Source organism: Pristiophorus japonicus, chromosome 13 (assembly GCF_044704955.1).
Source record: "Pristiophorus japonicus isolate sPriJap1 chromosome 13, sPriJap1.hap1, whole genome shotgun sequence".
In the NCBI taxonomy this organism is placed as follows: domain Eukaryota; kingdom Metazoa; phylum Chordata; class Chondrichthyes; family Pristiophoridae; genus Pristiophorus; species Pristiophorus japonicus.
The window spans coordinates 168,980,455-169,004,590 of record NC_091989.1 but is presented as its reverse complement, the minus strand read 5'-3'; the positions used below and the strand labels follow the sequence as shown (position 1 = coordinate 169,004,590).

General features: G+C 42.5%; 1 protein-coding gene across 2 annotated transcripts in view; it reads left to right on the top strand.

Annotated features, from left to right (window-relative positions):
• zdhhc7 (zinc finger DHHC-type palmitoyltransferase 7) overlaps positions 1-23,936 on the top strand; it is a 123,865-nt gene extending 99,929 nt beyond the window's left edge. For both annotated transcript variants that reach the window (XM_070898255.1, XM_070898254.1), the window contains 2 exons: positions 20,031-20,161; positions 22,848-23,936. In XM_070898255.1, the coding sequence (XP_070754356.1) occupies positions 20,031-20,161; positions 22,848-23,024 (308 nt within the window). In that variant the 3' untranslated portion in view covers positions 23,025-23,936. The remainder of the gene's footprint in view (positions 1-20,030; positions 20,162-22,847) is intronic.
• The last annotated feature ends 200 nt before the right edge of the window (positions 23,937-24,136 follow it).

The following is a 24,136-nucleotide window of genomic DNA, read 5'->3' as shown; positions in this document are numbered from 1 at the left end:
GCTCGTGCGGCCCAGGGAGCAGCGTGGAGGCCACTGCAAGGTACAGCGTGAGCTGGTGCAGGAGGGAGACGGCAGCGAAGAGTGACGTCAGCAAGGTCCAAGTCAGTGATTGGAGCGTGGGCAGATGTAGCAGGAGCGGCGAGAGACTATGGAGGGACGTGATCAGGGCCCAGGGGAGGCATGAGTTCGGGGCCAAAGGCCCAGGGGCAGCACGGGCCAGCCCACACTGCGATATGTGTGCGCACTAGGCCCGTGCAGCAGAGCAGGTCTCCAGTTGTCTTGGGTAATCCTTGCCACTGGACCAAGAGCTCGCTCTGTCAAGCCCGTGTGGTGGCTGGTGTGCAATGGTCACTTCACGTTAAAAAAATCCACGCACAGGCATCTTCCACCCTTCAGGATATAGTTCGGGTCCTTCATTGAAACACCTATAAACTAATTTTTTTTTGCGTGGAAGAAAGTCATCCTCGTTTCGAGGGACTGCCTATGATGATGATGACAATCAACTCCTTTTGGCATTATAATTTGAGAAGACGTTGTAAGCGTTTATTACTTAATTGGTTCCTTCCAAAATTGTTATATGTCTGATCTGAAAACAGGAGTAATATTCAAAAATCAGAAGGCTGTGAGCTAGAAGCTAATTAAATAGTTATAACTTGTTTGATTCTCAAAAGGTATATATTAGACACTAGTTTGCAAAACCAGAGTTTGGAGACAGAACTGGTTAAATCTGAGTGGATTGCAACGAGTGGAAGCTGAGAATTTGGCAATAGTAGGAATTTGGTGGCGAGGAGAAAGATGGTTTCTCAGTCCAATTCAAAAGAAGGAGTGGAATCACAGAACCCAAGGGTTCTAAGCCAAGGATCTGGACATCTAATATTTAGGTTTTTTTTATTTAGTGTTATCAGTGGTTCTTATTAAGCTTGAGTAAATAATTTAGTCTTTAGGTAGTTTGAGGAGAGAATAGAAAAATTGCAGTGTAGTTTAGACCTGGTTAAGAACAATGATATAAATCACCTTGTATCTAAACAGTTTATTATTTTAAGTTCCTATTTTGAATGGAGGGACAGCTACAAACCGCCGCTTGCAATTCCTGTGCCATAAGAACTTCAGGACACTTCATGTGTCCCGGAGGCCCATGTTTGCAGGAAGTGCCTCCAGCTGCTCGAACTCATGCTGAGGGTTTCTGACCTTGAGGGGCAGCTGGATTCACTGCAGGGCATGCAGGTGGCTGAGTGTTTTCTGGATCGCAGATTCCAGGAGCCAGCAGCCAGATAAGAGTTCAGAATAGCAAATGGTTGGCCACCCGGAAGGGTAAGAAGAGGCAGGCAGTGCAGGAATCCTCCGGGAGTGTGGCACTTTCAATCCGATATTTAGCAATTAATACTGAGGTGATGACACCTCAAAGGAGTGCAATCCCGAGCCTGGCACAGTGAGGCAAAGGACTGCACAGGGGGCTAATGCAAAGTGTAAGAATGCATAGTAATTGGGACATAGATAGTCAGGGGGACAAACAAGCAGTTCTGCTACCATCGACATGAGACTCATATGGTATATTGCCTTCCTGATGCCAGGGTAAAGGACATCACTGAGAGGATGCAGAACATTTTGCCGGGGTGGGTAGAGCTAGAACTCATCGCCCATGTCGGAACTAAGGACATAGGGAGGGTTGGAGGTCCTGCACTCAGAGTTTAAGGAGTTAGGGAGGACGTTAAAAAGCAGGACCTCAAAGGTAGTAATCTCTGGATTACTCCCAATGTCAAGTGCTAGTGAGAGTAGAAATAGCAAGATATGGCAGGCGTGGTGAGACACAATGTGCAGGAGGGAGAGCCTCTGATTTTTGGGACGATGGGACTAGTTCTGTGGCAGGAGGGACCTATTCAAGATGGATGGGATGCTCCTGAACAGAGCGGGCAGGTTAACTAGTGCTGTTGCGGTGGGTTTCAACTAATTCGATAGGGGTTTGACACCAGGATCTAGAATTAAAAAGTAGAAACAAGATGCAAAGATGACTGGGAGAGATAGTTAGAGGTAGAAATAATATAGAATTAGGTGGGATCTTAGAAAATATAAAGAGGCCTTACTTAGGCTTAGAGTGCCTTTGTGTAAATGCATGGTGTGGTTAATAATAAGGTTGGTGAGCTGCAGGCGCAAATAGCCATGTGGGAATATGATGTAGTGGCAATAACCGAGACCTGGCTCAAAAATGAGGATTGGATGCTTAATATTCCTCGGTACAAGATATTCAGAAAAGATAAGGAAAGGGGAAAAAAAGGAGGGATAGCAGTTTTGATTAAGGAAAATATTACAATGATAGAAAGAGAGAATGTCCTTGAGGGATCAAAGACAGAATCTATTTGGTTGGAGTTGAGAAACAATAATGGAGCTATTACACCACTTGGTGTATTTTATCGGCCACCAAATAGTGAGAAGGTAATACAGGAGCAGATTAGCAAATAAATTAAGAGGTACAAGAACTATGGAGTAGTGATAATGAGAGACTTTAACTACCCCAATATTGAATGGGGCAGTGATTGTGCTAAGGGCAAAGAAGGAGAGGAATTTCTTGATCAGTATGCGTCCTGCCCAACAAAGGAGGATGCATTGCTAGAGCTAGTCCTGGGGAATGAAGTGGGTCAAGTGGAGAACGTTACAGTCAGAGAGCATCTCAGGAATAGTGATCCTGTTAGCGTAAGGTTTAGCTTAGTTATGGAGAAGGACTAGGAGCAATCTAGAATAAAAATACTTAACTGGAGGAGGGCTAATTTCAGTGAATTGTGGAGGGATCTGGCCTGGATAAATTGGAGTGAAAGACTGGCAAGCAGAAATGTAATGGAGCAATGGGGGCCTTTAAAGGAAATGGTTCGGGTACAGTTTAGGTACATTTCTGCAAGGGAGAAAGGGAAGGTAACCAAATCAAGAGCTTCCTGAATGACAAAAGAGTTAGAGAGTAGGATGAAGCAGAGCAAGGGGGCTTATTACAGAAGTCAGCTTGATAATACAAGGGAGAATCAGCTGAATATAAAAAGCACAAAGGAGGTGAAAAAGGAAATAAGAGGGACAAAGAGACAGTATGGGAATAGATTGGCGGCTACCCTAGAAGGGAATCCACAGGATATGCATATTAACAGTAAAGGAGTTATCAGAGGAGCGGTGGGGCCAAAATGGAGAACGATTGGTGGAGGCAGAAAGCATGTCTAAATGAGTACTTTGCATCAGTGTTTACCAAGGAAGAGGATTTTGCCAAAGCTATGGTAAACAAGGAGGTTGTTGGGATACTGGAATGAGATAAAAATAGATAAAGAGGAGGTACTAGACAGTCTGCGGTAATTAAAGTGGATATGTCCTAGGTAACTGAGGGAAGCAAGGGTAGAAATTACAGAGGTACCGGCCACAATCTTCCAACCCTCTTTAGCTATAGGGGTGATGCCAAAGGACTGGAGGACTCCAAATATTACAAAAAGGAGCGAAGGATAAACCTGGCAATTACAGACCAATCAGTTTAACATCGGTGGTGGGGAAACTTTTAGAAACAATAATCCGGGAGAAAATTAACAGCCACTTGGGCAAGCATGGACTAATAAAGGAGAGCCAGCAAAGATTTGTTACAGGCAAATCGTGTTTGATTAACTTTATTGAGTTTTTTGATAAGGTTTCAGAGAGGCTGGATGAGGGCAGTGCAGTTAATGTTGTGTATATGGACTTTCAAAAGGCTTGTTCGCCAAATTGAAGTGCATGGGATAAAAGGGACAGTAGCATCATAGATACAAAATTGACTAATGGATAGAAAACAAAAAGTTATGGTGAATGCTTTTCGGACTGGAGAGAGATATACAGGGGCATTCACTAAAGTTCTGTACTAGGACCACTGCTGTTTTTGATATACATTAATGACTTAAGTCCAGAACCTCCACTTTTTTTGCATGCTTAACGCCCATTTTACCGCTGAAATGGCGTATAATGCCCATATTTCGCCCATTTTGGCACAAAATGGAAACTGACGGGCTTTTTTAGGAGACTTATCGGCGAGCGTTATTTTCCCAATGGGATTAACGCCAGGAAAAATTATTACCGCCCGCCCGCTTTTGTTGGGCGAAATCAACGCCCATAATATCGCCCAGTGTTACTTTCCGCACCTAATTAATGCCGAGATTCAATATGAACGCCCGGCCACTGTTTTTTGTCGTAAAGAGCATATTTACCCAAACTAGTGGCCATGGAGATCGGCCATCGTCAATTTCACCACCTCGCACAGATATCGTCCACAATATCGCTCGCTCAAAAAAGTGACCCACAAAAAGTGGAACTAACCGAAACGAAAGTCAGCGATGTGGCTGGCATTTGTTAAATCCCACTCTTACGTGAGGAGCTGATATTTGGAAAGATTTGCCTGAAAGAGCGCTGATGTGAGTGACAACGCTGACACGGTGTGTGTGTGCAGCTCAGATATCAATGGTGCCCATCACCTTGGTGCCAGTTAAAGTTTAAGTTGATTGATGTTAAGTTGTATTTAACCCTTTCATGGTAAGGAATCACCAGTGTGTAACGGTCCAGCAATATGAGACATTATGCAACAAGGTTAGAAACATAGAAAATAGGTGCAGGAGTAGGCCATTCGGCCCTTCTAGCCTGCACCGCCATTCAATGAGTTCATGGCTGAACATGCAACTTCAGTACCCCATTCCTGCTTTCCTGCCATACCCCCTGATCCCCCTAGTAGTAAGGACTTCATCTAACTCCTTTTTGAATATATTTAGTGAATTGGCCTCAACTACTTTCTGTGGTAGAGAATTCCACAGGTTCACCACTCTCTGGGTGAAGAAGTTTCTCCTCATCTCGGTCCTAAATGGCTTACCCCTTATCCTTAGACTGTGACCCCTGGTTCTGGACTTCCCCAACATTGGAAACATTCTTCCTGCATGTAACCTGTCTAAACCCATCAGAATTTTAAACGTTTCTATGAGGTCCTCTCTCATTCTTCTGAACTCCAGTGAATACAAGCCCAGTTGATCCAGTCTTTCTTGATAGGTCAGTCCTGCCATCCCGGGAATCAGTCTGGTGAACCTTCGCTGCACTCCCTCAATAGCAAGAATGTCCTTCCTCAAGTTAGACCAAAACTGTACACAATACTCCAGGTGCGGCCTCACCAAGGCCCTGTACAACTGTAGCAACACCTCCCTGCCACTGTACTCAAATCCCCTCGCTATGAAGGCCAACATGCCATTTGCTTTCTTAACCGCCTGCTGTACCTGCATGCCAACCTTCAATGACTGATGTACCATGACACCCAGGTCTCGTTGCACCTCCCCTTTTCCTAATCTGTCACCATTCAGATAATAGTCTGTCTCTCTGTTTTTACCACCAAAGTGGATAACCTCACATTTATCCACATTATACTTCATCTGCCATGCATTTGCCCACTCACCTAACCTATCCAAGTCACTCTGCAGCCTCATAGCATCCTCCTCGCAGCTTACACTGCCACCCAACTTAGTGTCATCCGCAAATTTGGAGATACTACATTTAATCCCCTCGTCTAAATCATTGATGTACAGTGTAAACAGCTGGGGCCCCAGCACAGAACCTTGCGGTACCCCATTAGTCACTGCCTGCCATTCTGAAAAGTACCCATTTACTCCTACTCTTTGCTTCCTGTCTGACAATCAGTTCTCAATCCATGTCAGCACACTACCCCCAATCCCATGTGTTTTATGTTCAATAACAAAAGTTTAATACCAACATTGGTCTGAAATCATAAGTATCACAGCCAATAACACCCAACACCTGCCCATATCCCACTTTTTCCACCATTGACATAAATCACATGTTCAACATGTCCACCAACACAGAATACAAAGGCAAAGTAGGAGTGTGGTCCCCAGCCCCCATACATTGCAGCAAATTGCATACACCCAGATGGAGATATCATCATCATATCATAGGCAGTTCCTCGAAATCGAGGAAGACTTGCTTCCACTCTTAGCATGAGTTCTTATGTGGCTGTACAGTCCAATACGAGAACCACAGTCTCTGTCACAGGTGGGACAGATAGTCGATGAGGGAAAGAATGGGCAGGGAGCCTGGTTTGCCGCACGCTCCTTCCGCTGCCTGTTCTTGATTTCTGCATGCTCTCGATGACGATACTCGAGAAGCTCAGCACCCTCCCGAATGCACTTCCTCCACTTAGGGCAGTCTATGGCCAGGGACTCCCAGGTGTCAGTGGAGATGTCACACTTTATCAGGGAGGTTTTGAGGGTGCCCTTGTAACGTTTCCTCAGCCCACCTTTGGCTCGTTTGTCGTGGACGAGTTCCGAGTAGAGCGCTTGCTTTGGGAGTCTCATGTCTGGCATGCAAACTATGTGGCCTGCCCAGCGGAGCTGATCAAGTGTGGTCACTGCTTCAATGCTGGGGATGTTGGCTTGAATGAGGACGCTAACGTTTGTGCGCCTGTCCTCCCAGGGGATTTGCAGGATCTTGCGGAGACATCGCTGATGGTATTTTTCCAGCGACTTGAGGTATCTACTGTACATGGTCCACGTCTCTGAGCCATACCGGTGGGCGGGTATTACTACGGCACTGTAGACCATGAGCTTGGTGACAGTTTTAGGGACTGGTCTTCAAACACTCTATTCCTCAGGTGGCCGAAGGCTGCACTGACGCACTGGAGGCGGTGTTGGATCTCGTCGTCAATGCCTGCTCTTGTTGATAGGCCCTTGTCGAGGGCTGAGAAGCTGTTTAGCAGGGGAGCTCCCTAGGGAGCTGCTATCCCGCCGGCACCGATTTATATGAACCCTCCCCCCCCCCCCCCCCCTCCCCAACCTCCACAAGGCTCCAGCCCTAGCCCTAATAGATCCCAATAGGGGTTCTTAAAGAATTAAATCCCCACCCTAAGCCCAGCCCCACGAATCCCAAAAGTTCGGGCCTACCTCAGGCCTCCCGCCACACCACACAGCGGCATCTCCTGGCTGGTCCTCCTGCGGTGACTCGGCGCGACTTGAGCCTCCCGGCTGGACCTCCTGCGGTGACTGGGCGGCTGGACCTGGCTATCGGGCCTCCACCTCCTGCTCCCTCCACCCCCCCCCCCCCCCCCCCAATCTGGACCTCTCCTTCCCCAATGATGGCCAGGACTCCTCTCCTCCTCCAGCACATGGTGAGTACAATGGCTGTGACCCTCTCGACCCCCCATTCTGAACCCCAGTGCACCGCTGGCCCTCCCCAATGCCAGCCCCCAACCAAACCTTGGACCACCTACCACCAAGGGTTCAACCCAGCGCCGAGCCTGCGGCCAACACCTCACCGTAGGCAATTAAGCCCACATAGCAGTGCCTGCTCTCCAGTCGTCCTGGATCCCCTTGCCACTCTCCTTCACCCCACCTGTACCCCTTCCCCTCAACTTGGCCGAGGAGCTGCTTAGGCGGTGCCTCATTGGGGGGGGATGAAGACAGATGTGTTGGTTACATGGGTACGGGAGCCGAGGGGGCAACATTTTCTGATGCAGAAGCAGGATCTTGGTCCTTGCTCTCATCTGTCGTTCGCAGTGGTGGTGCGGAACCTAGGGGTGGAGTGCTGCACTCGGGGACCACTGCGGGGCCTGTGGCAGCAGTGTTCCTGGCTATCTCATCCAGGGACTCCACCATGCGTGGAATGTACTCGGTCATGGTGGCTAGGTGTCAGGATATGACCCCCAATGCTTCGATGAGCTGGTCACCAATGTTTACAGTCCTCCTGGACAACTGTACCATCTCTGCTGTCATGTCATGCTCGTGGAGCAGACCTGCCGTGTCCATGAGGCCTCCGCAGTGTCGGCGGGGACAAATGGGGTGCCCTGTGGAGAGGTGCCTGGGGCCGCGCTGCTGGCTGAGCTGCAAAACACAAATGAGGTTATTAGAGGAGAAGGGGTGCTAGGGTGACGAGGTGAGTCCAGCGCTCCACACAGCATATACACGACAAAAGCACCACCGCTCTCAAAATCATCACAGACCTCACATTTCATGACCATCAACACATTGTGCATTGCAATGATTTTCATTAGGCCAGCATTATTTCTATGACACTTTTAGAAATCATCTATCATATATGATTATTCGGATATGAGTTGGTGTGGCATCTATTGACCTTACTTCATGCAGTGGCATAAGCTTTACTCACGTGGCATCACTTCAGGGTCTGCAGATGTGTCCGGGGGTGCCCCCCCCACCCGTTCGCCTCTGTGCGGACCTCATCGTCGATAGCTTCTTCTGTAAAAGGTGACAGGACGACATGGCATGAGATCATTGCGTGATATCATTGCTAGATACAGTCACAGACACTGATACAACACATAACCGACAGATGTAATCATGATTATTATGATTATTATCATTCTTTACCTAAAGATATACACCATGGCCGCAGGCTTTGAGTACAACATTTCCAGTAAAAGTGCAAGACCTCACGTCTGCTGATAGTCACTCATGACTGTGATAAATCAAATTATATAAATACATAAGTACATTTAAATCAATGTAGTACTCTTGCGGATCCCACAAGGTCGTTCCATCATTTGCGGCATTGGTTGCCCTTATGTATCTCTTTGGTTGCCAACGAGACCACCTCTGCTATCTCGGTCCATATCCTCTGGTAGGCCTTTGGGGTGAGCTTCGCACGCCCTCTCTGTGTCAAATCATCCTAGCATAACTCGACCTCCTGCAGGAGGGAGGCATTTGCCTCGTCCGAGAACCTCCTGGCTCTTTTGCGGCCTCCATTGTGCTCCTCTCCCACCTCACTGCTCTCTCCAGCGTCAGTCTCCACAGTGTGCTGTGATGCCTCTTCCTTTCCCTCCATTATAGGGCAAATTCGGTCAAATATGTGGCTGGTAAGAGCTAATTTTTGTTTGCCTACTTTCCCTCCTTCCTCTCAAAGCAGCCACACCACAGCCAGCCACGCCTTCAGTCCCTCTGAGCTCCCTCACTCTCTGTCTTCTCTTCTGCGCATGTCATGGTAGCCCTTGATCTCCAGAATCACAGGAATCGAGTGTTGCCATGCCGTTGCTAAGGACGGCCACATTTTACGGCAGAAGGTCAAAAAAATTTATCGCTACCACCCATTTGATATTGCTCGCGGTAACGCCCATTTTCAAAAATGTAAACTAGGTGTTTTGAGAATGGGCGAGAAGCTGGCAATCTGAAAACCCTTTTTTACCGCCCATGCCGGAAATAACGCCCATTTTTGGGCGATAAGCACAAAAGTGGAGGTTCTAGCCCTTAGACTTTATGGGGGCGGTGGGAGTTTACAGGGCACAATTTCGCAATTTGCAGATGACACGAAACTTGGAAGTGTAGTAAACAGTGAGGCCGATGGTAATAGACTTCAAGATGACATAGACAGGCTGGTGCAAAGTGTGGACACATGGCAGTTGAAATTCAACAGAGAAGTGAGAGATACTACATAGGAAGAATGAGGAGAGACCATATACACTAAATGGTATAATTTTAAAGGGGGTGCAAGAAGAGAGAGACCTGGGGGTGCTGTTGCACAAATCTCTGAAGGTAGCAGGACAGTTTAACAAAGCTGTTAATAAAACATATGGGATCCTGGGCTTTATAAATAAAAGCATAGTGTACAAAAGCCAGGAAGTTTTGCTAAACTTATACAAAAGACAAGTTGGGCCCCAGCTGGAGTATTATGTCCAATTCTGGGCATCACACTTTAGGAAGGATCTGAAGGCTTTGAAGAAGGCACATAAGAGATTTATTAGAATGGTTCCAGGTATGAAGGATTACAGTTATGTGGATAGACTAGAGAAGCTGGGGTTGTTCTCCTAAGAGGAGATTTGATAGAGGTGTTTAAAATCATGAAGGGTTTAGATAGCGTAAATAAGGAGAAACTGTTTCCATTGACTGAAGGGTCAATAACGAGAGGGCACAGATTTAAGGTGATTGGCAAAAGAACCAGAAGTAACATGAGGGAAAACTCTTTTAAGCAACTAGTGGTTAGGATTTGGAATGCGCTGCCTGATAGGGTGGTGGACACAGATTCAATAATAATCTTCAAAAGGGAATTGGGTAAATACTTGAAGGATAAAAAATTGCAGGGATATGGAGAAAGAGCAGGGGAGTGGGAAATACTGGATTCATCTTCAAAAGAGCAGGCGCAGACTCGATGGGCCGGGTGGCCTCCTATTGTACCGAACTATCCTATGATTCGAAGAAAACTTACAGGTGAATAACAGGGACTTATTAATTCAGAATGTACCGGATATGTACAAATTTGTATTACTGTCTATTAAAATTGGAACACGATTCATGCAGTAACCTTGAATCCAAAATAAAGATAATCACAATATTGCAGAATATAGTTCTCCCTCAATTTTTCACTCGTCAAGATAACAACTTGTGACATTCAATTTTTGGAAGGCAGGGCAACGAAAAGAGAAGTAAATTGAGGTATACAAGAAAAACAAAAGGTTAATTGTTCTGCATGCTGGATGACATGCTGATCGATGAAGCGTGCAAGCGTGCACACAAACACAAAACACAGTGCTGTTGAGTATCAGTACTTTTGGTCACGTTTCTAACAGACTTCTTGCATTGGTACTCATTCTACAAAAGTGTAATGTTACTTGAGCACAAAGTAGACACGAGCTTGACTTAGAATCAGCACAAGCCTCTGTTTTACTTTTATTTCATTTTGGACTGCACTAATTCAGCATTTGCCTTAATCTTTGAAATGACTTTCAAAGACATTTGTGCTCTAACATCACATCCCCTGAGATGAAGTAAGGGTGGCATTTCTAGACAAAGTTACAATACATAAATGGCTGCTGGATTTGGCCCAGCAAGTTAAAATTCAGATTTTCCGCCCCTCCCTTGGGGTCAAAAATATATATTCAGAAAAGACACCCCTATTTCCAAGCTTAACGAGATACTAAAGTGAATGAATTTGTATAATTTCCATCAGTAAAAATGAAGAACTCAGTCACTGTAGCTTTATTGAAATGATGAAACCTTTCTGAAATGTTAAGAGAACAATTACCCAGTGCAAAATACTTTGCTGAATACTGAACAGGATTACTTATGCTCTCCCTGGACAAAACTGCTCATTACTCCATCATATAGAGTAGAACAACTCCAAACTTCTCCTCTTCACCACAAACAACTTATAGTCCTCTTTCCTCTTCATGGACTCTAATGAGAGAAACTCAGATTCGTCGTACAAAATTTAAGACAAACAAAAATGCTGCTGCCTCCTCTGACTTTCCCTCAATGCCCAGCTCTCCCTCTGGTCTCTAGCTAACTGGGCCCTCACCCACTCCATTCTCTGCCTTTACTACATCTTCCCTTCTCAATCCACTTCTCTCGTCCATGAAGCCGATATAAACTATTTTCTCCGATCCCTGCATCAAATTTCACTCCCTCAGTTCCATGCTTTTTGGCATCACTGTTCTCTATCCTCCGGCTTGACCCAAGCTTCTTAAAGGCCATTATTGCTACTCCGCCCCTCAGCATCCACTGTGTTGTCTTGCTGAATGCAAAACACTTGGATAGCACCCTGCATGTGGAGCACTACAGAATGTAAGCTATTGCTCTTCAAAATAACAAAATATGTAATTGGCCTGGATTTTGAGATCAGCAGCGAACAAACGGCGCTCACCATTCATTATGCTTACAGCTGCCCATAGACTTTCCATGGGCTTTTGCGGGGCAACTTACGGTCAGTACGGCGTCCACTACTGTGGATCAGTGGTGTGTGTGAACAGGACAAGCAACAATGTGTCTCTTTAACCAATCAGATTTAAGAATCCTTACTGAGGCACATAGTCTAAACCAGGAGGTGTAAGTTTGAATATTTAATTCAATATAAAATTATGTACAGAAAGAGAAATAAAGACAGGGAAAGAAAAATGGGATTGAGAGAGAGATAAAAGAGAACGGAAAGAAAAAAGAAAAAAATAACTTTAAAAATATAATCTCCAATAATTAAAATCTGAAAGAATAAGATTCCACACTTGTAATTTTTAAAGTACATTTTCAGTGCCAAAGATGTTGTTTTGCAGTAATTAAGACTTATCATGGCTTTAAAATTGACTTGCACTTGAATGGAAAACCTAACTTTTTCTGGCGTGTTTAATGGGTATCTCGTGGGCAAGTACTGCAACTTCACATATGTGAATGCTGAATCTCTTGGCGAGATACTATTAGAGCACAGCTTGCAGAGGACCAGGACAAATCCAACAGCAACTTCCTGATTTCCGCATTTAACTGCGCATGTGCGGACAGTGGAAGGTGCCGTTTGATAGAAACATAGAAAATAGGTGCAGGAGCAGGCCATTCAGCCCTTCTAGCCTGCACCGCCATTCAATGAGTTCATGGCTGAACATGCAACTTCAGTACCCCCTTCCTGCTTTCTCGCCATACCCTTTGACCCCCCGAGTAGTAAGGACTTCATCTAACTCCCTTTTGAATATATTTAGTGAATTGGCCTCAACTACTTTCTGTGGTAGAGAATTCCACAGGTTCACCACTCTCTGGGTGAAGAAGTTTCTCCTCATCTCGGTCCTAAATGGCTTACCCCTTATCCTTAGACTGTGACCCCTGGTTCTGGACTTCCCCAACATTGGGAACATTCTTCCTGCATCTAACCTGTCTAAACCCGTCAGAATTTTATATGTTTCTATGAGGTCCCCTCTCATTCTTCTGAACTCCAGTGAATACAAGCCCAGTTGATCCAGTCTTTCTTGATAGGTCAGTCCCACCATCCCAGGAATCAGTCTGCACTTCCTCAATAGCAAGAATGTCCTTCCTCAAGTTAGGAGACCAAAACTGTACACAATACTCCAGGTGTGGCCTCACCAAAGCCCTATACAATTGTAGCAACACCTCCCTGCCCCTGTACTCAAATCCCCTCGCTATGAAGGCCAACATGCCATTTGCTTTCTTAACCGCCTGCTGTACCTGCATGCCAACCTTCAATGACTGATGTACCATGACACCCAGGTCTCGTTGCACCTCCCCTTTTCCTAATCTGTCACCATTCAGATAATAGTCTGTCTCTCTGTTTTTACCACCAAAGTGGATAACCTCACATTTATCCACATTATACTTCATCTGCCATGCATTTGCCCACTCACCTAACCTATCCAAGTTACTCTGCAGTCTCATAGCATCCTCCTCGCAGCTCACACTGCCACCCAACTTAGTGTCATTCGCAAATTTGGAGATACTACATTTAATCCCCTTGTCTAAATCATTAATGTACAATGTAAACAGCTGGGGCCCCAGCACAGAACCTTGCGGTACCCCACTAGTCACTGCTTGCCATTCTGAAAAGTACCCATTTACTCCTACTCTTTGCTTCCTGTCTGACAACCAGTTCTCAATCCACGTCAGCACATTACCCCCAATCCCATGTGCTTTAACTTTGCACATTAATCTCTTGTGTGAGACCTTGTCGAAAGCCTTCTGAAAGTCCAAATATACCACATCAACTGGTTCTCCCTTGTCCACTTTACTGGAAACATCCTCAAAAAATTCCAGAAGGTTTGTCAAGCATGATTTTCCTTTCACAAATCCATGCTGACTTGGACCTATCATGTCACCATTTTCCAAATGCACTGCTATGACATCCTTAATAATTGATTCCATCATTTTACCCACTACTGAGGTCAGGCTGACCGGTCTATAATTCCCTGTTTTCTCTCTCCCTCCTTTTTTAAAAAGTGGGGTTACATTGGCTACCCTCCACTCGATAGGAACTGATCCAGAGTCAATGGAATGTTGGAAAATGACTGTCAATGCAGCCACTATTTCCAAGGCCACCTCCTTAAGTACTCTGGGATGCAGTCCATCAGGCCCTGGGGATTTATCAGCCTTCAATCCCATCAATTTCCCCAACACAATTTCCCGACTAATAAAGATTTCCCTCAGTTCCTCCTCCTTACTAGACCCTCTGACCCCTTTTATATCCGGAAGGTTGTTGGTGTCCTTCTTAGTGAATACCGAACCAAAGTACTTGTTCAATTGGTCTGCCATTTCTTTGTTCCCCGTTATGACTTCCCCTGATTCTGACTGCAGGGGACCTACGTTTGTCTTTACTAACCTTTTTCTCTTTACATACCTATAGAAACTTTTGCAATCCGCCTTAATGTTCCCTGCAAGCTTCTTCTCGTACTCCATTTTCCCTGCCCTAATCAAACCCTTTGTCCTCCTCTGCTGAGTTCTAAATTTCTCCCAGTCCCCGGGTTCGCTGCTATTTCTGGCCAATTTGTATGCCACTTCCTTGGCTTTAATACTATCCTTGATTTCCCTTGATAGCCACGGTTGAGCCACTTGATTTACTTGTTGAGAGCTGATAGCCTCACTGTTATCCCTACAGCAAAATACAATCCAATATTGTTTCAGTTATCACTATATGAGATTAAAAGCTGGAGATTGTCAATGCAGTATACTGCAGAATTAGGAGACTCCATCAAAAATTCACATTCATACAAGAACACATGTCCATACTCAGGGATCAGTGATTACAATGACTGGGATTGCAGAGGCAAGCAGATGTACCTGAAATGTCATATCTTAAACTGCTGAAACAATGGGTCAGTGGGCAAAGAGTGTGCTTCGGCTGTGGTCAAAAGGATGGTGACAACAGACTTGCATTTTATGGCAATTTATGTTGCTCACCATTCCACTCTGGAGGATGCCACTCTTTAGGTGCTTCTGACATCTGTTATCCACCATCCTGGTCAGTTATCTAAATACCAATTAGTAACTAGTCTCCTTGGGAGGGAAAAGGAGACTCAGTAATCCAATACCTGAGGCAGGTCCACAATACTCTAGGGTATAATTTAGCAGCCAATCTGTCTCACTAATGGATCCTGGAATTCTTCCCATGTGGCTCCAGATAGCTCTGCAAGCAACTACTCTAAGTCTTGGCTGAACAAGTTGCGGTAAAACTGCAGGTTTAGCTGATTAAACTCTAGCATAACCCCTGTGCACATCTTGGCATGCCTAAGGCTTAGCTTTGGTAACTTGAAACCTATAGGGATTATGCGTACACTCCATAATAGGAACATTTACTGATGTGGATTTCTCAATAGCATAGTTTGGAGATTTAAAAATGGTAATGACTTTCTATGGAGGTTAAACACCCAGCTGACAAAAAAAATTACAAAACATCTGATCAAGTCAACAGCAGGTTGAGTGAATGAGAACCTGTAGGAGATTGGACCAAGTGAAAGAATGTGCGAGAGTTCCCATTTCCCGCTAAAAAGATTAATCACTGTCTGCTTTGAAGCTGCATTAGGTGCGACTGTGGTTTTTACTACATCTTCAACTGCATGTCAAACAGGTCCAAACGACAGACAGAGTCAATGCAACCATCAAAGGCAAAAATGGGTCTATTAGATAGAAAAACAGAAAGGTTGAGAGGAACCAATGGTAACCACACTGCAATAAGATAAAATGGTAAAAGATAATAAAAAGGTGTCCTAGTCATCTCTATCAGCAGCAGCTATTTCAGAAACACTTGTCACATCATCTCCATAAGAGTTAGGAGCAAGAGTAGGCCATTCGGCACCTCAAGCTTACCATTCAATAAGATTGTGGCTGATCATCCTACCTCAACTCCATGTTCCTTCACTATCCCCATATCCCTTGATATTAAAAAATCTATCGATCACTGTCTTGAATATATTCAATGACCGAGCATCCACAGCCCTCTGGGGTAGAGAATTCCAAAGATTCGCTACCCTCTGAGTGAAGAAATTTCTCCTCATCTCAGTCCTAAATGGCCGACCCCATATTCTGAGACTGTGACTCCTGGTTCTAGACTCTGTCCCTTCATTTACCCTGTCAAGCCCTGTAAGAATGTTATATGTTCCAATGAGATCACGTAAACTCTAGAGAATATAGGCCTAGTCTAGTCAAACTCTCCTCATAGGACAATCCCCCCTATCCCAGGAATCAGTCTGATGAACCTTCATTGCATTCCCTCTTGTGCAAGTATCTCCTTCCTTAGGTAAGGAGACCAAAACTGTACACAATATTCCAGGTGCGGTAAGACATCTTTATTCTTATACTCAAATCCTCTAATTATAATCTCCAATTATAAATCATTCTTTCTCTGCGCCTCAAAACGATGGAGTTCTTTATCCCCAGTTTTTCCTTTCACCTACAATCTAAAGATGTCTTAAACTACAGCATGGCTTCAAAACCATTATTTGTTTTCTCCTTTGACTCTTTTCAACCTTGCAATTGTCTCAAACTATGGGCCTTGAACTTTTAATCACACATCCCACCCCAAGATAGTTGCTTTGATCTAGCACACTGGATATCTGAAGTACATAGCTGTAATTGAATCAAAATTAGCACAGTATGCAATTATTTGGATGTTGAAAATTGTTCATTTTCCGCTTGCAGCTTACTGAAACATAGAATTACAATATAGCTAAATAACATCCACACAGAATTCTTGATACTCAAAACTTACATTATTCTGAATTACATATATTTATTATTTTCAGTTCGATAGACATCACGACTGGATTTCATAGAATTTTACAATGAAACTTTGAATCAATTCGAACCAAAGCAGATATTGCAAAAGTTTTGAAATATGCCATTCTCAGTGGCTCTCGAGTTCGCCTTCAATAAGATTGAACTGAAATGAACAATTAAAAAAAATATATACATATAACTTCTTCCGCACCATCATGCATGCAGCTTAAGCATTCATTCACCTTCACAGCCTCCTTTACAATTACTGAAGTTAACACCAGGTGAAACACTCAAGGTTCAGTTCAAATTTATTAGTGATAAATGCATAATTTTGAAATACACATTAACAGCTGTACACAGAAGAATTCAGTCTTCTGAAGTACTTTGGTAAGGAGCCCATGTACTTCAGTGTTGATCTATGGTTCTTCAAAGGAATTTTGGACATTTACACTTCACAAATCAGTTTATAGTATATGTACTTTAGCAAACATTCATCTATTTTTACTGCACAAACATTTCAAAAATATGACAAGACACCTAACCAGAAGATCTATACTCCAAATGAGAGCAAGGGTGAGAAAGAACAGGATTTAACACTGGAAGACCAAATTTAGAGGTGGTTGGGGGGGGCGGAGAAAGAGGACCCAGAATGGATGAATTAGATACTCATGCTTTTGGAAACATTTTAACTTCCCTTTTTTTTCTGGCACATGTTCTGCTTTTTGTAGCTAGGACTGTCTGGATCAGACATAACCAATGACATTGGACTTAATAGAGATCTGTACATGGATCTGAAAAACTGCCTTTTCAGCAAGAATGGAGCAGGCAAGTGAGGGAATTGGAGTGAAGGATGAAAAAACATTTAATAGACCCTGTATAAGTACCATTTAATATCACTTGCATTTATATACACAGTAATACCTTTAACATTGAAAAACATCCATTTATTAGATGGTCATTAAGTATATTCACAAGAGGTGAAAAAAAAGACAAATTACATAAAGGAGACAATTAAAGACAGGGGAAAAAAATCAGCATTTAAGACTTTTCTTGGAAGCAGGGAGGACATAGGCAAGAGAATAGTAATAAAAAACCCTAAGTACTCCTGCAGATAATGGCTTGATTCCAAATAGACGATTATCAGGTACATGCATACAAAAGTGAAAGCTGCTGTCAAAAATATTTTGTAATTCTCTCCCTGGGATTGATTCCACTCATTAGAATTTTTTACGGAGGCACACCTATCTAATAGCACAATGAAATTTGTTTAATGAACTCCAACACCGAGCTGAAGTTGGACGTTGGACTGTTAGCTAAATCAAAAAATTCAGGTTGGCTCAAACTGCAAAAGTAATGTTAAAGCAGTTCATAAATGACGGTTCAAACTTGGGAGTTAGGATATAACTTACCTCAACTTTTCATTATATAACATGCATGTAATTGAAGTAACAAATATTTTGCATAAAGAAGGTTCCGTTCTGGCAATATAACCCTCCAGGAATAGATTGAACAAGCACAATGTCATACTACATAGCATAATCATTTAAAGGTAAAGAAAAATGTACATTTTTTAAAACTAAATTTTGTTAAGACAGTCTAGTCATATTTGCACAACATGGATTGAAACTAGGCATCAGTATAGCTCAAACGATTCGATTCTGTATCAGGAGCCCAAACAAAAACTGTGCAAAAATGTAATCAAGCCATCACCCCAAGCTCAATAAAACACACTGAACTATATTTTAACACATCTCAAGATTGACTCTGAACTGCTCAACCGTCATTGACTTTGGTGGGTAATTTTATCCAAAACCCTCACTACATTATTATGTGAATGAACTGCATGCTGTATGCTGATATTAGTATTTCAGTGTATTGTACCGTTAAATATTTCAAACTGTTCAAAATAATGTGTTTTTAAAAAATAGGTTTCATGACACAAATGCTTCTTATGAATGATGGATTTTGCCTGATATGCTGACATTGAATGCTGCCATGTTCACAAACAGGAAGAGTTTGGAGCAGAAATCCAATTTGCAAATGCATTATTTTAAACAAATAATTAAATACCGCAGCTTTTCTAGATCCATAGACACAGCATTGGTTAAGCCCACATAAGGATTTATATCCTTAGTCAACTACACAGAGTCCAGCATTCTGAAATAGTTTCAGAATAAGGACAGTTCTTTTAATAAACCTGCAGTATGGAAATTGCACATAAAGAGGCACTATTAAAAAGATTCCATCAGAATTGTAGCTAAAATCTTTAGTAATATGACTGCATGATTATCTTGAGAAAGAGGACTTCAATACCAAGGATGTGAATATTGCAGTATATGTCAACATGCAAATCTCAGAACTGAATGGATTCGGTTCCATAACATACTACACTGAATGCCACAATTAGACTCCAATTCACTCCAAGCAGTTGGCATTAGAGATAGCTTAACTTCAAGTACAATATACAATTGTACATCTACCTCATCCTTATTTCCCTTTGCTGGCTTGCCTTCCTGCCACCCACCCAATCCCCCACCCCAACATGATGCAGATTATGTTTATTGTTTAATATACTGAATGTCAGGAATTGGTGGTTCTCAGTGTTCAATAGCTATGTGGTCAGTAGCACATTTATCCCAAAACCCAAATACCCCAGTAGGACCTTTCATGTATTCGTACATTCATAAGTGCTCCATTATGCACTGTGTTAAACACATTTATTGATGTGTGTAATCTAACTGAAAAGTTCAAGAGATTATGATGGTGGCTGAGCATTTGTTTTGTTACAGTCTAATAGTTGGAAATCAGCAGTTGATTAATTAACCAGCAAAGTAAAAAGCTGGTATAAAAGAAAACCTGATTGGTTTGTGTATTTTGACTGAGGCACACAGGTGCAATATCAAAATTCATCCAGTTCATCTTTTATACAACATAACATTCCCATAATTACATCATAAGCTTTATAACGCGTCCCTTATGAATCACCTTACCATGAAAATAACTAATGAGATAAAATGTCACGGTCAACTTAAATTTCGTACAGTAAGAGTGCAGACAGGGCCTTTGTTTTGTCCTGCATTTTTACTGAGATTCGTTTTTTAATAGCAGCAAATGATGCTGCTATTGTAAATATTCCCCAATACTTTGCTGTACATTTTCACATTCTGACTTTGGTTTAGTAGCCCACTCCCATTAGCATTAGATTCCTAAACACTAACTACAAAGATCACCAAATATTTCAGAAACTTTAAGTGAAAAACAAAATGATAGAAAATAATCCTTGATATAATGACACAGTACGGAGGAAGAGGCTCCAGTTGGCCTTTTATGGTCTGACATTTTGGCAAAAAATACATTCAATAAGTAGAATAGTTTATCAAGAACTCCAAAATTTACGAGTACAATGGCGTAAATTGCTCATTACCCTTCTGTGTAAGAAAATTATTCATAATTAAAGCTCTTGTGAATTACTGCCGTTTTAATTTGTGAAAGAAAAGTGATAATGCATGGAATGCACCATTATTGTATTTGTAGGCTATTTTGATAAGATGTTTTCCTTCACAGAATGCAGTGGCTTCTCGCCTCCAGTAACTGTAATCCTAATCATCTTTTTGTGCCTTGAGGGACTTCTGTTTCTTACATTCACCTCAGTAATGTTTGGCACGCAGCTTCACTCAATATGCAATGATGAGACGGTACGTTTTTTTTGTGATTTTAGAAGATTGTGCATAAAATGTTTTTTGATTCAGCAAATTTGTTAGCAATTGAAGAAATCCAAGTTAAACATCAACAGAAAGCGAATTTGTGGTCAGTGTTTTTATTGCATTTCCCTAAAAAAGATACATAATTTTCATCTGCATGACTTTGGTGTAAGTGCATTTTACCCTTTTCAACTTCAGTTCAAAATGGATCTTGATGCTTTTCTGATGTGTAAATATAAAGTTGGGCGATTTTAACCCTACTCGCTCAGCAGAAACCTGGTGGGTGTGCAGTTAAATTCGCCCTGGCTCTTACCTGTCCAAAAGCCGCCATGATTGCAACATCTGCAATTTTAACCTGCTCTCCTGATCAGGCAGCAAGGACATGCGCCCGGCGCCAACAGAGTCCTACTTGCGGCCCAGTGACATAATTACAGCGACTATAATTTTAACTCCGGGGCTAGAAGTTGTGATGGCTAGGGCGCCCTGGCCGCTCTTATCGGGGAGGTGGTTGCGCCGTGACCACCATCCTTTCTGTGTCAGCCGACTTTATAGTCAGCCTGACAATGGCGGCCACTAGTGCGGCCAAAACGGCAACATTCAGCCCGGCACACCCTCTTGGCTGGCCCGACTGGCACCCTCCCTAGTAACCCAGTGGGCACAACTAAAGCGGCTGCAGAGTTTGCAGCATCCCTCCCTTTTAAAAGAAGGGAAGGGACGTTGTGACGCGTCAGCGCGCCGACGTCAGCAGTGTGGCGCTGATGTGCTGAGCATCATGCCCCGCGAACGCCCTGTTACCAGCATACACTTTTGCCCAATTCCAGAACATTTAGTGGCCCATCTCGCCGTGCGCTAATTTTTTTTAAAATTTGATTTGCGCCCAAAACCGGGCAGTTTCGGCCCCCTTTTATTTTGATCTGTGTTTTGTAAAACTCAAGTGTCAACCTTGGCTGAATCGGTAGCATACTTGCCTCTGAGAATGTATCCACCTTCCCTGAAAAGACAGTATGATCTAATCTGGTTATAATGCACAACCCTCTTTACTCAGTCCAATGGTACCAGAACCTCAAAAGACAACAAAATAAAATACTAGATTTGTGCTGGAATTTATAATTTTGTGTTCTTTAACAGCATCAACTGCAAATGACCCCCTTCTCCAGTCACTGGGCTTAACTAAAATCTTAAAGGAACTGTCATTAGGAATGTTTAATTTGTCAGACAGAATCTCTTGTTAAGAAATCCACGGGAGCTCAGTCGATTAAGATTGCGAGTTCTGAGCCAGACAGAATCGGAAGATCCCAGCAGTAATCCCCAGCAAAGCGATAGCACAATTAGCTTTAACACCCCTGGTCTTAGCAGCATCAAGTCAGACGGATTTCCAATCCTAATCGGAATTTTCCAGTTTCATTTGAGTGAATCATTTCATCTCTCACCACACAAGTCAACTGAAACATCCTTCCACTACATAGGTATTCAGTCCTGAGTTACATACTTTGCACAGAGCAGTTTAAACAGTCTCAACAGTTCTTTGTTTCCTGTGGGACAAGGACCCAAAGCAAAATGTTGATGAATAGAAAATTGATTACACTTGCAATTAAGAAGCTCAGGAGGCATGTTAAAAGTTATTACATCCAATCCATAGCTATTTCCTGAGCACCTCCCAAACCCGTGGCCTCCACCCCTTAGGACAAGGACAGCGGGTGCGTGGGAACACCATCACCACCAATTGCCCCTCCAAGTCACACACCATCCTGCCTTGGAAATATCTCTCCGTTCCCTCATCGTCGCTGAGTCAAAATCCTGGAACTCCCTCCTTAACAGCACTGTGGGAGTACCTTCACCACACAGACTGCAGCGGTTCAAGAAGGTGGCACACCACCACATTCTCGAGGGTAATTAAGGATGGGCAATAAATGCTGGCCTTGCTAACAACAGCCACATTCCATGAACGAATATTTAAAAAAAAATCACATTCCAATTGATAGTATATACTAGGCTACCACATGGAACAATCCTCAAGCATTTACCAAACATTGCTGTCTAGATTTAACTGTAGGGCACAACACTGATATTGGCAGAGCAATCGTGACAGCTGGTGCTATGGCTTCTATACTTGGAGTCCTCCACCTGTCAACATTTAAGCTACATGGGAATGCTTCTAAAGTACGTAGAGGATACAGAATGAAGAAGAAAGATTACACAGCACAATCGGTCAGGTTTTGAAGGGGCTTAGTTTTGAGGGTGCTAGTGTTAAGTAAATAGTTGGATTCAGTTTAGTTCCAGGTCAAAACAAACTGGTTCAATGGCACGGATCCTGATGGTTCATATACTGCAGTATCATGGCAATTTTTCATATCCTCAGCCATATTTCTACGGTATATGGAGGATTCAAATCATTTAAAGACTGAAGAGGACAAATTAATCCAGTTAGGTTATCTATCTTAAGTCAAATTTTCACTGGAGCCCATCATTTCAATGGGAGCAAGGACAGTTTCGAAAAATACAGTAACACTTCAAAACCTCACCTCAATAGTAAATAAATAGTTTGACACTCCCGCTGCATACTATCTGAGGGCGGGTGTGGCTGGGTGATGGAGGGAACAATTATAGCTGGGTTCTAATTTGGAGTATTTGCCTACCATGTAATCACACTAATCAATGTAACTTTATGTTTATTATGCAGGAGATTGAACGGTTAAAAAATGAAAAACCAACTTGGGAAAGGAAGCTACGATGGGAGGGAATGAAGAATGTTTTTGGAGGACAGCCCTCATTTCTTTGGATTAATCCTTTCTCGGGCATTAGAATTAGACGATTCATTCCCCGAACAATGAAGGGAGGAGCAGAATTCTCTGTCTGATTCTGAGGAAGAACATTTTTGAAAAAGTAATCTTTCTAATAAAATAAAATTAGCACAAGACTTAGTTCCTTTCTACGTTCTGCCTACTAAGGTACTATGGATTAAATAACTGCTGCCTGTTAAAATTGAACATAGTAGCCTAATTATTGAGCAAATTTCATGAAGTCTGGAACTGACAGAAATCTCCATCAGCCGTCATAAGAATGGATTGCAAAGATCAAACTGTAGCTTTGAATGGGCAGTTATACGTCCTAATTCTCTACTGTATAAACCACTGCATAATTGCTCATGTTGCAGTATTGCATCAATGTACCATTTGTGACATAATCACAAATATTTGGATGTAAACCACAATACGATTGATGTTCATTTAGTGACATTGGTTAAAAATGTTTTTTAACATAAAATTTGTAGTCCATTCCATTTAATCATTTTCATCCCATTTGAACAATGAGTTTCAGGCATTGTATTACAAATTGGTACATCCGATAAACCGCATCAGTTAGAATTGAATAATTTCTTTATCTGTTTTTATATTTTTTTTATATATATATATATAGATATATATAAAAAGGGAACTCTAAAGAAGGGGAAACTTTATTTTTTCAGTTTATGTATATTTTTTTTTATTTTAGTAAAGTTTCTTTCCCTCTGTGGTATGGGTGTGCACTGTTTTTATTTGTCAATAATCCAAAGTTTACCCTGAATGTAATCACATTTTAAAATTTTATTTATTGTTTTGTTGAAATGCACAGATGAATTGTAAATGTGTGATTGTAGATGGCTGTTTCTAAAATTGATATAAAATATCTTCACAACAAAATCCTCCCAGTCCAGTTTAATGTAGAATGATTGTTTAGTATATGGATAGAAAAAAGTTCAACTCATTGTCTCTAATCCTCTGAAACATAAAAAAACTTGAAAACCAACAAAGGTGCAATGATTTAATTTTTCAATGTTTGCAAACCCTTACTATTCCTAGACAGTGTTACTGTGATAAGAATGTGCTCTGTTTTGCCAGATAATTTTTATAATCTGAAGGATGAAACCTGCTTTCTGGGATCTAGATCAGCAGAAAGTATTATCTTGTAGACTGGTAGGCTATGGATCCA